Source organism: Ceratotherium simum, chromosome 13 (assembly GCF_057802395.1).
Source record: "Ceratotherium simum simum isolate JZ-2026a chromosome 13, ASM5780239v1, whole genome shotgun sequence".
In the NCBI taxonomy this organism is placed as follows: domain Eukaryota; kingdom Metazoa; phylum Chordata; class Mammalia; order Perissodactyla; family Rhinocerotidae; genus Ceratotherium; species Ceratotherium simum.
Window position 1 is genome coordinate 17075886 of NC_141912.1, and position 9512 is coordinate 17085397.

The window sequence follows — 9512 nt, forward strand, 5'->3', positions numbered from 1 at the left end:
ATATCATCCAGCCCTTGAACACTAGTATGGATGCAGAGTGTTCTGCAGTAGTTTAGAATTTACACCGACAGAGGTCTGTCTCAACCAACCAACTAGTATTTCCTGAGTGCCTATAGTGGGGGAGATACAGGTACTAAAAGACCTTCTGAATAAGCGGTTCAATTGTTTTTCTTATTCAAGTAACTCAGGATCCACAGTAACTCCATCTAATGTGCCATCAGAGGAGTTGTAAGTTGAACTCAACTGATGCTCACCACGAAATCCTTTTTCTCTTGAACCCTCAATAAAGTCTCCTTTCTCTGTGCATCCAACTAAACTAAATAGCTACGTGTAAACAGAGTACTCACAGCAACAATATACAGTCACATATTTTTTTCCACATCTGTTATCTTATTTAAGAGCCAGGGGTTTTGGAGTCAGAATCAAGTCCCAGTTGTGATTGTCAGAATAAGTAAATCTGACCTTGGGTAAGTCACTTAAGCTCCCTGGGTCTCAGTTTTCTCATCTCTACAATGGGATTAATAATAGAAATTACCACGTTGGATAGTTGTAAAGATTAAATGAGCTAAGATTTGCATATTTCTTAGCACAGGGAGTCCACACTGAATAAATGGTAGATTTAATTATTATTCTTTAATAATTGCCTCAACCTTTGTAAGTTTGCCAGGCAGTTATAATTATCCCTGCTGGACAGATGAGATTAAGTAACTTATCCGGGGTTAAACAATTCATTAGTGGCAGCTCCAGGGCTCCTGATTGCAGGCCCCAGGACCCCACCACACCCGGTCACCCCCAGTCCACCTTATAGACTTTTATAGAATGGGCTGCACTGTCCAGCACAAGAAGGGAATTCTCCTTGGTGAAGGTCAGTGCTACAGGATGGGAAAGACCATGGGTGATGATGGGCTTCAGTATGGGAAACTCTTCCGGTTTTCCTAAGCATAGGACAGCCTGACTAGAAGTATCCGCAACAATCACATTCCCCTGGTGGTCAAAGGTCACAGCGGAGGCAGTTATTTCAGAGGGGAAAAAAAGGCTCAGTCCAAACGTATCCACCTGGCCGATGAGCTGCACACTCGCGTTGAACACCTTCACCGTCGTGCTGCAGGCGCCGGGCCCCACAGCCAGGGGGCGCTCGAGGACCGCAATGGCCCCGGTGAGCCAGGACACAGCCACCCCTCGGGGACTGCACAGATCAGCTTGCAACCTTTCAGTTCCCCGAAGGACCCCTTCCGGAAAGTCGACTTCCAGGAGGTGCAGGGACCCTGCCTCCGCATCAGTTACCAAGATCCCATTCTGAGGGGTGGTCTCCACACCCCAAGGTAAGGAGAACTGGCCTCCAATGACAAGCTTGATCTGGCCAAAAAAATCAAACACTTTGATGGAGCGGTCGCCGGCATCGGTGACAACCACGTGGCAGTCGTTGGTGACGGTGACATCAAGTGGGTACCTAATGTCCTGAGCAGCGTCTCCCTTCTCTCCAAACTGATGAGCACATCCTCCCCCGGAGTCAAAGATCTTGACCCGCCTCCTGCCGTCGTGCACCACCACGACTCGCCCCGTCTTGGGACACAGCGCCAGCCCGGTGGGGTTGACCAGGGTCCCCCAGCCGCCGAAGGCGTGGTGGCAGGTGAGGGTCCCGGGGCCGCAGGGGGCGGCGCAGTGCGCGGCCGGGGCCGTGCGAAGCGCGGAGCCCAGGAGCTCCAGGAGGTGCAGCACCGGCAGGCAGTCGCTGGTGTCGCAGCCCCGGCAGGCTCGCCGGCAGAAGGGGCACTCCAAGGCCAGTGTCCGCGGGTGCGCCAGGGCGGCCACGCAGGCCAGGCAGACCACGTGGCCGCAGGCCAGGTTGCGCGGGCGCCGCTGCTGGCGGTGGCCGAACCTCTCAAAGCACACCTTGCACTCGAGCAGGCTGATCTCAGCCTCGCGCACGAGTTCCCGCAGCGCCGGCCCGCTCCCCGCGGCCTCGGCACCCATCGCGCGGCCCCGGGCGCTGCCCTCGCGCCGCCAGCCAAGCCAGCCGGACGCTGCCCCCGCGCTGCCCTCGGTCACGGTCACCGGGCGGGGCGCTGGGCTTGACGTCGATCTCCACCGGCCGCCGGGCCGCGACCTGCTGCCCCCTGGTGGGCGCAGCGGCACTGAGGGCCTGAGAGTGGACATTTGCAAGATGTATCCACAGCGCGAGGTCAGACCCGAAATCGTCACCACAGTCGTGGATGGATTATCTCCACTTTACACGGGAAGAAACACACCTATTGAGGACAAGCAGGTTGCTCCCTATTACCCAGCTCGTAAGTGGCAAAGCAAGAACTAGAACCTAGTCTTCCAACCCTGGTGCCCTGCAGTTTCCAATCCGCAGAGCTGGGTGCTGGGTGCTAGGGCTGGGCAGGCATAAAACGTGGTCTCATAGCTCATGATGCTTATGAGCTAACTGGGAAAACAGAGACACACGAGGGAAGTTAAACGTCAAGGGGGTAAATAAAGCAGGTGTGCGTACTTCTTTTGCATGTTCTTTCACATTGTAGTCTAGTAGATTCTTAACGAATACTTGTAAAATGAATTCATGTATGAACAAAGGAATGTTATAGGACAATACAAGAAACCCACCAGGTGAATGAGTGTCAGATGGGGGAACCATGGCTGGGAATGTCTTCCAGAGGAATTAATATGAACTAAGACAGCAGCTACTCATAATTGCTATAGAACTTACTCCATGCCTGCTCTTTTTTGAGTGGTTTGCATAGATTATCTTATTTAAACCTCATGACAATCTTATAAGGGTATATTTTCATCACCCCTTTTCCACAATAGAGTTCATAGAGGTTAAGCTGGGGGTCACATGACTAGGCAGTGGCTGGGCCAGGATTTGCAGCCAGGCAGTTTGACTGCAGAGCCACACTCTTAACTCTCCAGTGGTTTTCAAACTTGGTAAACTCGGCCCATAGTAAATACCTGGGTCTCATTCCGAGGTTTAATTGGTCCAAGGTATGGTCTGGGCATCTGGAATTTTTAAAAGCTTCCCAGATGATTACAATGTGCAGCCAAGTTTGAGAACCACTGCACTACGATAATCCCTTCAAATTGGGCTAGGTTCAATTCTTCCCACCTCAGTTAAGACTGAAAGCAAAGAGAATCTACCCTATGTTAGAAAATCTTCAAACAGGAGATAACATAATCTCTCTAAGGAATCCATGATGATACTACAATCTCATTTTTAGGAGTCCACCCAATGTCTTACATGAAAATTGTCTTTATAAAAACTACATATCAGATCACTTCTGTTCATTTAGAGATCATCATCATGATCGTTCACTCCCTTATTTGCTAGACTTCTGAGAAAACAGGGGATTTTTATTCCTTATTAAAACTTCTCGAAGGGCCGGCCCCGTGGCTTAGCAGTTAAGTGCACGTGCTCGGCTACTGGCGGCCCGGGTTGGGATCCCGGGCGCGCACCGACGCACCGCTTGTCCAGCCATGCTGAGGCCGCGTCCCACATACAGCAACTAGAACGATATGCAGCTATGACATACAACTATCTACTGGGGCTTTGGGGAGAAAAAGGGAAAAAAAGGAGGAGGATTGGCAATAGATGTTAGCTTAGGGCTGGTCTTCCTCAGCAAAAAGAGGAGGATTGGCATGGATGTTAGCTCAGGGCTGATCTTCCTCACAGGAAAAAAAAAACCCTCGAGGAAGCTTTAATGTAATACAAGAAAGAACATTTTCTTATCAAGTGTTACATAATTCAAAGATTATCTGTGTATTAGGATGCAGTAACCAACTCAGTATTATAATTCCAGACTATAATGCATTTCCATTCCAAATCAATAGCCAACTAAAGTCACATCAAATAGAAATTACTTTCTGAAGTAATCTTTAAATCAAGAAATACATTCAGGACACCAAAAATGGAATATTTTTAGAACTAGTATTGTCTAATAGGGATATAATGAAAGCCATATATATAATATTAAATTTTCTAGTAGCCACATTTTACGAAGTAAAAAGAAACTAGTGAAATTAATTTAATTGCATATTTTATTTAACCCAAAATATCATTTTGATGTAATCACTATAAAAATGATTTGATTTGATTATTTAATGAGATATTTTACACTCTTTTTTTTTAGTACTAAGTAAAAGCCAGCGTGTATTTTACACTCACAGCGCATCCTAATTCATACTAGCCCCATTTCAAGGGCTCAGTAACCACATGGGGCTGGTGGCTACCGCATGGAACAGTACAGATCTAGAACAAGTCTGTGCTATGATATATTGCCTTCTCAAGATGCTTTCCAGACTGATTTCATTGATCCTTGACTTGTTTCTAACTTTTCTCTGCTCCAACAATGTTTTAAAACAGATCCAAAGTCCCTAACTCATTGCTGACTGTGGTGGAGCTTAGACCCTTCAGTGACATTGTGCCAGCCTGGGTGTGACTCTCAGGAGAGAGGAGCTGGAGGCCTCAGCAACCTTGCTCTGCTCCGTTAATCCTCCCTTCTCCTTCTTGATCCTTTGCTGCCCCTGCGGGGCAGCCAGTAGTACTGCTCCAAAAGGCAGAAGGTGTGTGGGGAGGCAAACCAGAAAAAGCTGCAATACACCTGGCATATTTAAGAATTTCATAGTCCTCGCTCTACTGCTTGGTAGTTAGGCAGCACAGTGGTTCTGGAAAGCGCTGTGGCACATACACAGACAATCTACCCAAATGATTTGCTGTCAAGACTCTAATTGGTAAATGTGAAGTATGAAAATATAACTGTGGCATTTGATTGGGCATTGTGTTTTTTTCAATTACACAAAGCTACAGAAGGAAAAGCATGTGGGTTTGAGGCTTTCACAAGTGAGGATCCCCACATGTTAGCTGCGCATCCTTAGCAGTCATTTTCTTCACGTTTGTTGCCTCCATTCTGTTCCAGCGTTCCTGTCAACCCAACCCTTTCTTTGCTCTTATCCTTCTTCTACTTTACCAAGTATACGAAGTTCTAGTTCCCTTTTCATCCAATCTTTTTTTGTCTGTGAGGAAGATTAGCCTGAGCTAACACCTGTTGCCAATCCTCCTCTATTTTGCTGAGGAAGATTGGCCCTGGGCTAACATCTGTGCCCATCTTCCTCTACTTTATGTGGGATGTCTACCACAGCATGGCTTGATAAGCAGTGCTGCGGTCCACGCCTGGGATCTGAACATGCGAACTCCTGGGCCGCTGAAGTGGAACACACGAACTTAACCACTACACCACTGGGCCAGCCCCAATATCCAATCATAAGATTGTTTTTATCTGCATTCCTCTTTCTTTTGCTCCTGTCTCTGAAGAGATAAACTAAGTTCCAGGAGAGCAGGAACCACGTCTGGTTTTGTTTGATACCATATCTCCAGGGCCTGGCACATGCCTGATACACAGTAGGAGCCCAACAAATATTTCTTAAATGGATGAATGAATGAATGAATGAATGCTTAAAAGGATACTCCTTTCAGGCAGCAAACCTAAATGTTATACCTTTTCTTTGATGATTTTCTAGTATTTATAGGAAGCGTTGTTAGGAAAGTAGCATTTATCCAGGAATCATGCTAAGCATTTTGCTTATTTCTAGAGTCAATGCTGATAGGTTTCTCGAATACCTTGTATAATCTTCATTACCTATATACACACACTGATCAATAAAAGAAATGCCCTGAGTCTAACTCTAACATTTTGAGTTTCCTGTGATGAATCTTTCCTCCCCCATGGCCGAGTCTCTATAATTCCTCTGTACTTTCTCCAATACTCCTCACTTACAGGGTCCTAGAATAGCAGGCCCACGTCTTCCTGCTTCCGCCTAGAACGAGCCCTGAGGGTTGTGGGGGCAAAGGGCTTGCAGAACAGAACTTGTGGTCAGTGGCAGACCTATGTGCAAAGTACCGCATGGCAGAGGAGGGAAAATGGAGACCCAGCTCAGGATGGGTACAGTGAGAAGAGGGAGCACAGGAGGGCAGGCTGAGGAATCTGGGGAGGGAGGTAGTACTTAGGCAGGTGGGCTCCTGGTTTTGCAAGTGTGGCGAGATACGCCAATATGTGCAATCCCAGAACACGTCCAACGACACAGTTACATCCCAGACCATACCTGAAAAGACATCGGAGAAAGGCAGAGGAGCAAGCCACATAGAATAGAGTCTTCTCAATCAGGGAGGAGAGGCGCAACCTTTTAAAAGGGATCAAAAACAGTAGGCGCTTTAGTATGGGCTTAGGAGCCCACAAGAGCAAAAACTTGCTCCCTTTCCAACCCGAATCCCTCCTGGGTTGGTCAGTTTTGAGTTTCAGGCCAGCCTCAGGGCACCTCCTCACCAGGCGAATTTCCTTATTGCCCGTTGTGGTTCCTTAGACTCTGACTGGGCTCTGGTGACGTCTCCAGGTTTGTTCTCCCCCAGGGGCATCCTATCTTCCAGCGTCCCCTCTGACTACCATCTAATTTCATAACTCAGCCCCATGTGCTTGGTTTCTCAAGGGTGAGGGATTGGGTGGGGAAGGGAAGAGTGGTTTAGCCTTGAATGTTTTGAGCACATACAGAAAAATGAGCTGGAGCTGTATGGTTGGAAATGGGAATCTGGAGATTTTAATGTTTCTCAAATTTGAGTGTTCCTCAGGGAGCCATTTTTGGTCTTTTTCTCTTCTCTTCCCACCTGCTTTCCCTGAGCAATGTCTCCTCACTTCTCATGGTTTAAGTCGCCACTTATTTGCTGACCCTCGTGTACCCCTAATGCAGTCTTACCACACTATATAGTAATATTTAACATTTGGTCTCTGCCTTTAGAACCTAAGATTCCTTAGAGCAGGACTCTCTTCAATCATCAGTCAGTCCTCATCTCCTAGCACATTCAAGAGTACTTACATTTGCTGAATGACTCTAATAACAGGGAAAGATTACATAATTATGGTACTGCCATATGAAAGAACATTATGCAGCTATTAAAAAGTCTTGTTTTTAAAAAAATATTTAGTGACATGAGAAAGCGCTGATGAAATACTAGAGAAGATAGTAGAGATCCAATACTCTATCCATAATATGATCGCAACTTTGCAACAACATACATGTGTGTGAACAGACAAAAAAGATATGAAAACACATCATCCTTTTAGCAGTAATTATCTCTAGTTATAGGATTTGGCTGCTTTTGTTTTTCTTTCTTAGAATTTCCTATACTTCCCAAATTTTCAATGATGAAGTATTATTTTATTATTATTTAAATATAAATAAATGTTAATATTTTAGGGTATATTTTATTTCTAAATACTTCCCTTGATTATTCTCCTTCTATCTGCTATTGAGAGTTAACACCAATATAGAAACAAATTTCTATTAATACCTACCGGTAGGGATCACAGATTTTTAGACATATATTCACACCTTAAAGCTACACATAATAAATAAACTTGGACCATGATTATTTGCCACCAACCAGCAGAGTGACTGTGCTTAACGTATTCATATGGAATTCTATCCTAGCCCCATCAACTTAGCCTCTTCAGTGAATTTCTAATGTAATGTTTATAAGAAATAAAGCATATCAGATAAGAAGTGACAGAAAGTCAGAGCAGTAAGGATTAAAGACAATTTTGATTTTTTAAAAGTGGTCAGTAGAAATCTTTTTTTTTAAAGGAAAGATCTTTAAAGAGTGTGTGATATATATTTGTGTATATATATGCATACACACACATCTGTATCACACATTCATTAAAATAAAACAATGAGAGGTATGCACTACCTCAAAGCAAGGCTAACTTGCTTTCCCTGCCCCAATTCTAAAACCCTCTGAATGAGAAAAATTATTTGAACTAACTTTTCTGTGGGTGAGGATTCTATTTGTCATTTCATTCTTCTGCCCAGGAATCCCCTTTCATCTGATAGTATCTCTCAATCCCCTTTCACCTGGTAGTATCTCTGACAAGGTACATCTTTCAGGCCACCTTCTGTGGTCCCCATACCATTAACCCTTTAGAGAACCAAATCTCCAGCTCCTCAGAGGTAGGTGTTAAAGTTTTGGTTGTATTCCTTTGTGTTTTTCCTTCCACATTCACCCCAGTAGACTATGACGTACTTTTCTCGTTTCGTCCTGCCACTGAAAACATTAAGAGTCTATATGCTGGTGCAGACATGCCTGCTGTTTAGGCAGGGCAAGGCATTTCCTAAATCACTGTGTGCAGGGCACAGAGGCTCAGGTAATCTCTTATTTCAATTACAAAATTAAATAAAAGGCATTTTTGGGAAATTCTGAAAATAATTCAATTGCTCTAAAATAATGTATATGTAGGGCCAACCCTGGTGGCCTAGTGGTTAAGTTGAGCGCACTCCACTTCAGCAGCCTGGGTTAGGTTCCTGGGTGCAGACCTATACCACTCGTCTGTCAGTGTCTATGCTGTGGTGGCAGCTCACATACAAAAAGAGGAAGATTGGGGTGCGGCTCGGTGGTGTAGTGGTTAAGTTCATGCGCTCTGCTTCAGTGGCCTGGGGTTCGCAGGTTCAGATCGCAGGTGCAGACATATGCAAGGCTTATTAAGCCATACTGTGGCAGGCGTCCCACATAAAATGGAGGAAGATGGGCACAGATGTTAGCTCAGGGCCAATCTTCCTCAGCAAAACGAGGAGGATTGGCAACAGATGATAGCTCAGGGCCAATCTTCCTCACCAAAAAAAAAAAAAAAGAAGATTGGCAGTGGATGTTAGCTCAGAGCTAATCTTCCTCAGCAAAAAAATAAAATAAAATAATGTATATGTAGTATATCTTCCATCATGAGACTTTTGAAAAGGTCAGTACTCCCCCAATGAGGACACATAATATGTAAAGATCGACTACATAAGGATATCTCATTTAATTCTTTAGATGCAAGTTACAGAAACTAACTCTAGCCAGTAAAGAGATAAGACCACAGGTGTTCTCTCCAGTGCAGCTGGGCTTCAGGAAGGATGAAAACGGAAACCCAGAACACCTGGTGCTCTCTCCAGCTCTCTCTCTGCTTCTCTTTCTGCAGATCAGCATCCTCTGTTTCTCAGATCTGTACAGTGGAGCGTGGCTGCCCTACAGCTCCTCACATGTTACAGTTTCACCCACTTTAAGTGGCTAACTTGCTTTCCCTGCCCCAATTCTAAAACCCTCTGAAGAGAATTGCATTGGTCCAGCTCAGGTCAGTTGTCTATTCTTGGTCCATTCAAATGGCTACAGAGGTGGAGTCAGGTAGTCATGGCTTCTGGAAGACCACACTATGGACCAGAGGTAGGTCTCAGAGATGCAAGAACCATCATGAGCCGGAAGAGGCTCCAAATTAATAGCCTTACAAGTATATTAGAATAAGACCAGTGACAGGGAGCTTCTAGGACAGCTGCTCCTAAATGGGGGTCCGAACTCTAAGGAAGTTTCACAGTATTCTGCTTATGACATATTTCTGGGGAGAGAATCAATAGCTTTCATCAATATTAAAGAGGTCTATTCAACTTCCCCATCAACGCTCTGTAATCCAGCACACAATTAAGTAACTTATTTTTTATAA

The 9512-nt window shown here is 45.1% G+C and overlaps 1 protein-coding gene across 1 annotated transcript; it reads right to left on the reverse strand.

Annotated features, from left to right (window-relative positions):
- Nucleotides 1-498: 498 nt before the first annotated feature.
- Nucleotides 499-1974, reverse strand: NHLRC1 (NHL repeat containing E3 ubiquitin protein ligase 1). Its single transcript, XM_004432093.3, has one exon. It carries the CDS (start codon nt 1972-1974, stop codon nt 787-789), a length of 1188 nt encoding a protein of 395 aa, XP_004432150.1. The 3' UTR covers nt 499-786.
- Nucleotides 1975-9512: the final 7538 nt, after the last annotated feature.

Excerpts from the sequence above, each read along its gene's own strand:
- NHLRC1 (XM_004432093.3), bottom strand. The coding sequence starts at position 1,974 with ATGGGTGCCGAGGCCGCGGGGAGCGGGCCGGCGCTGCGGGAACTCGTG.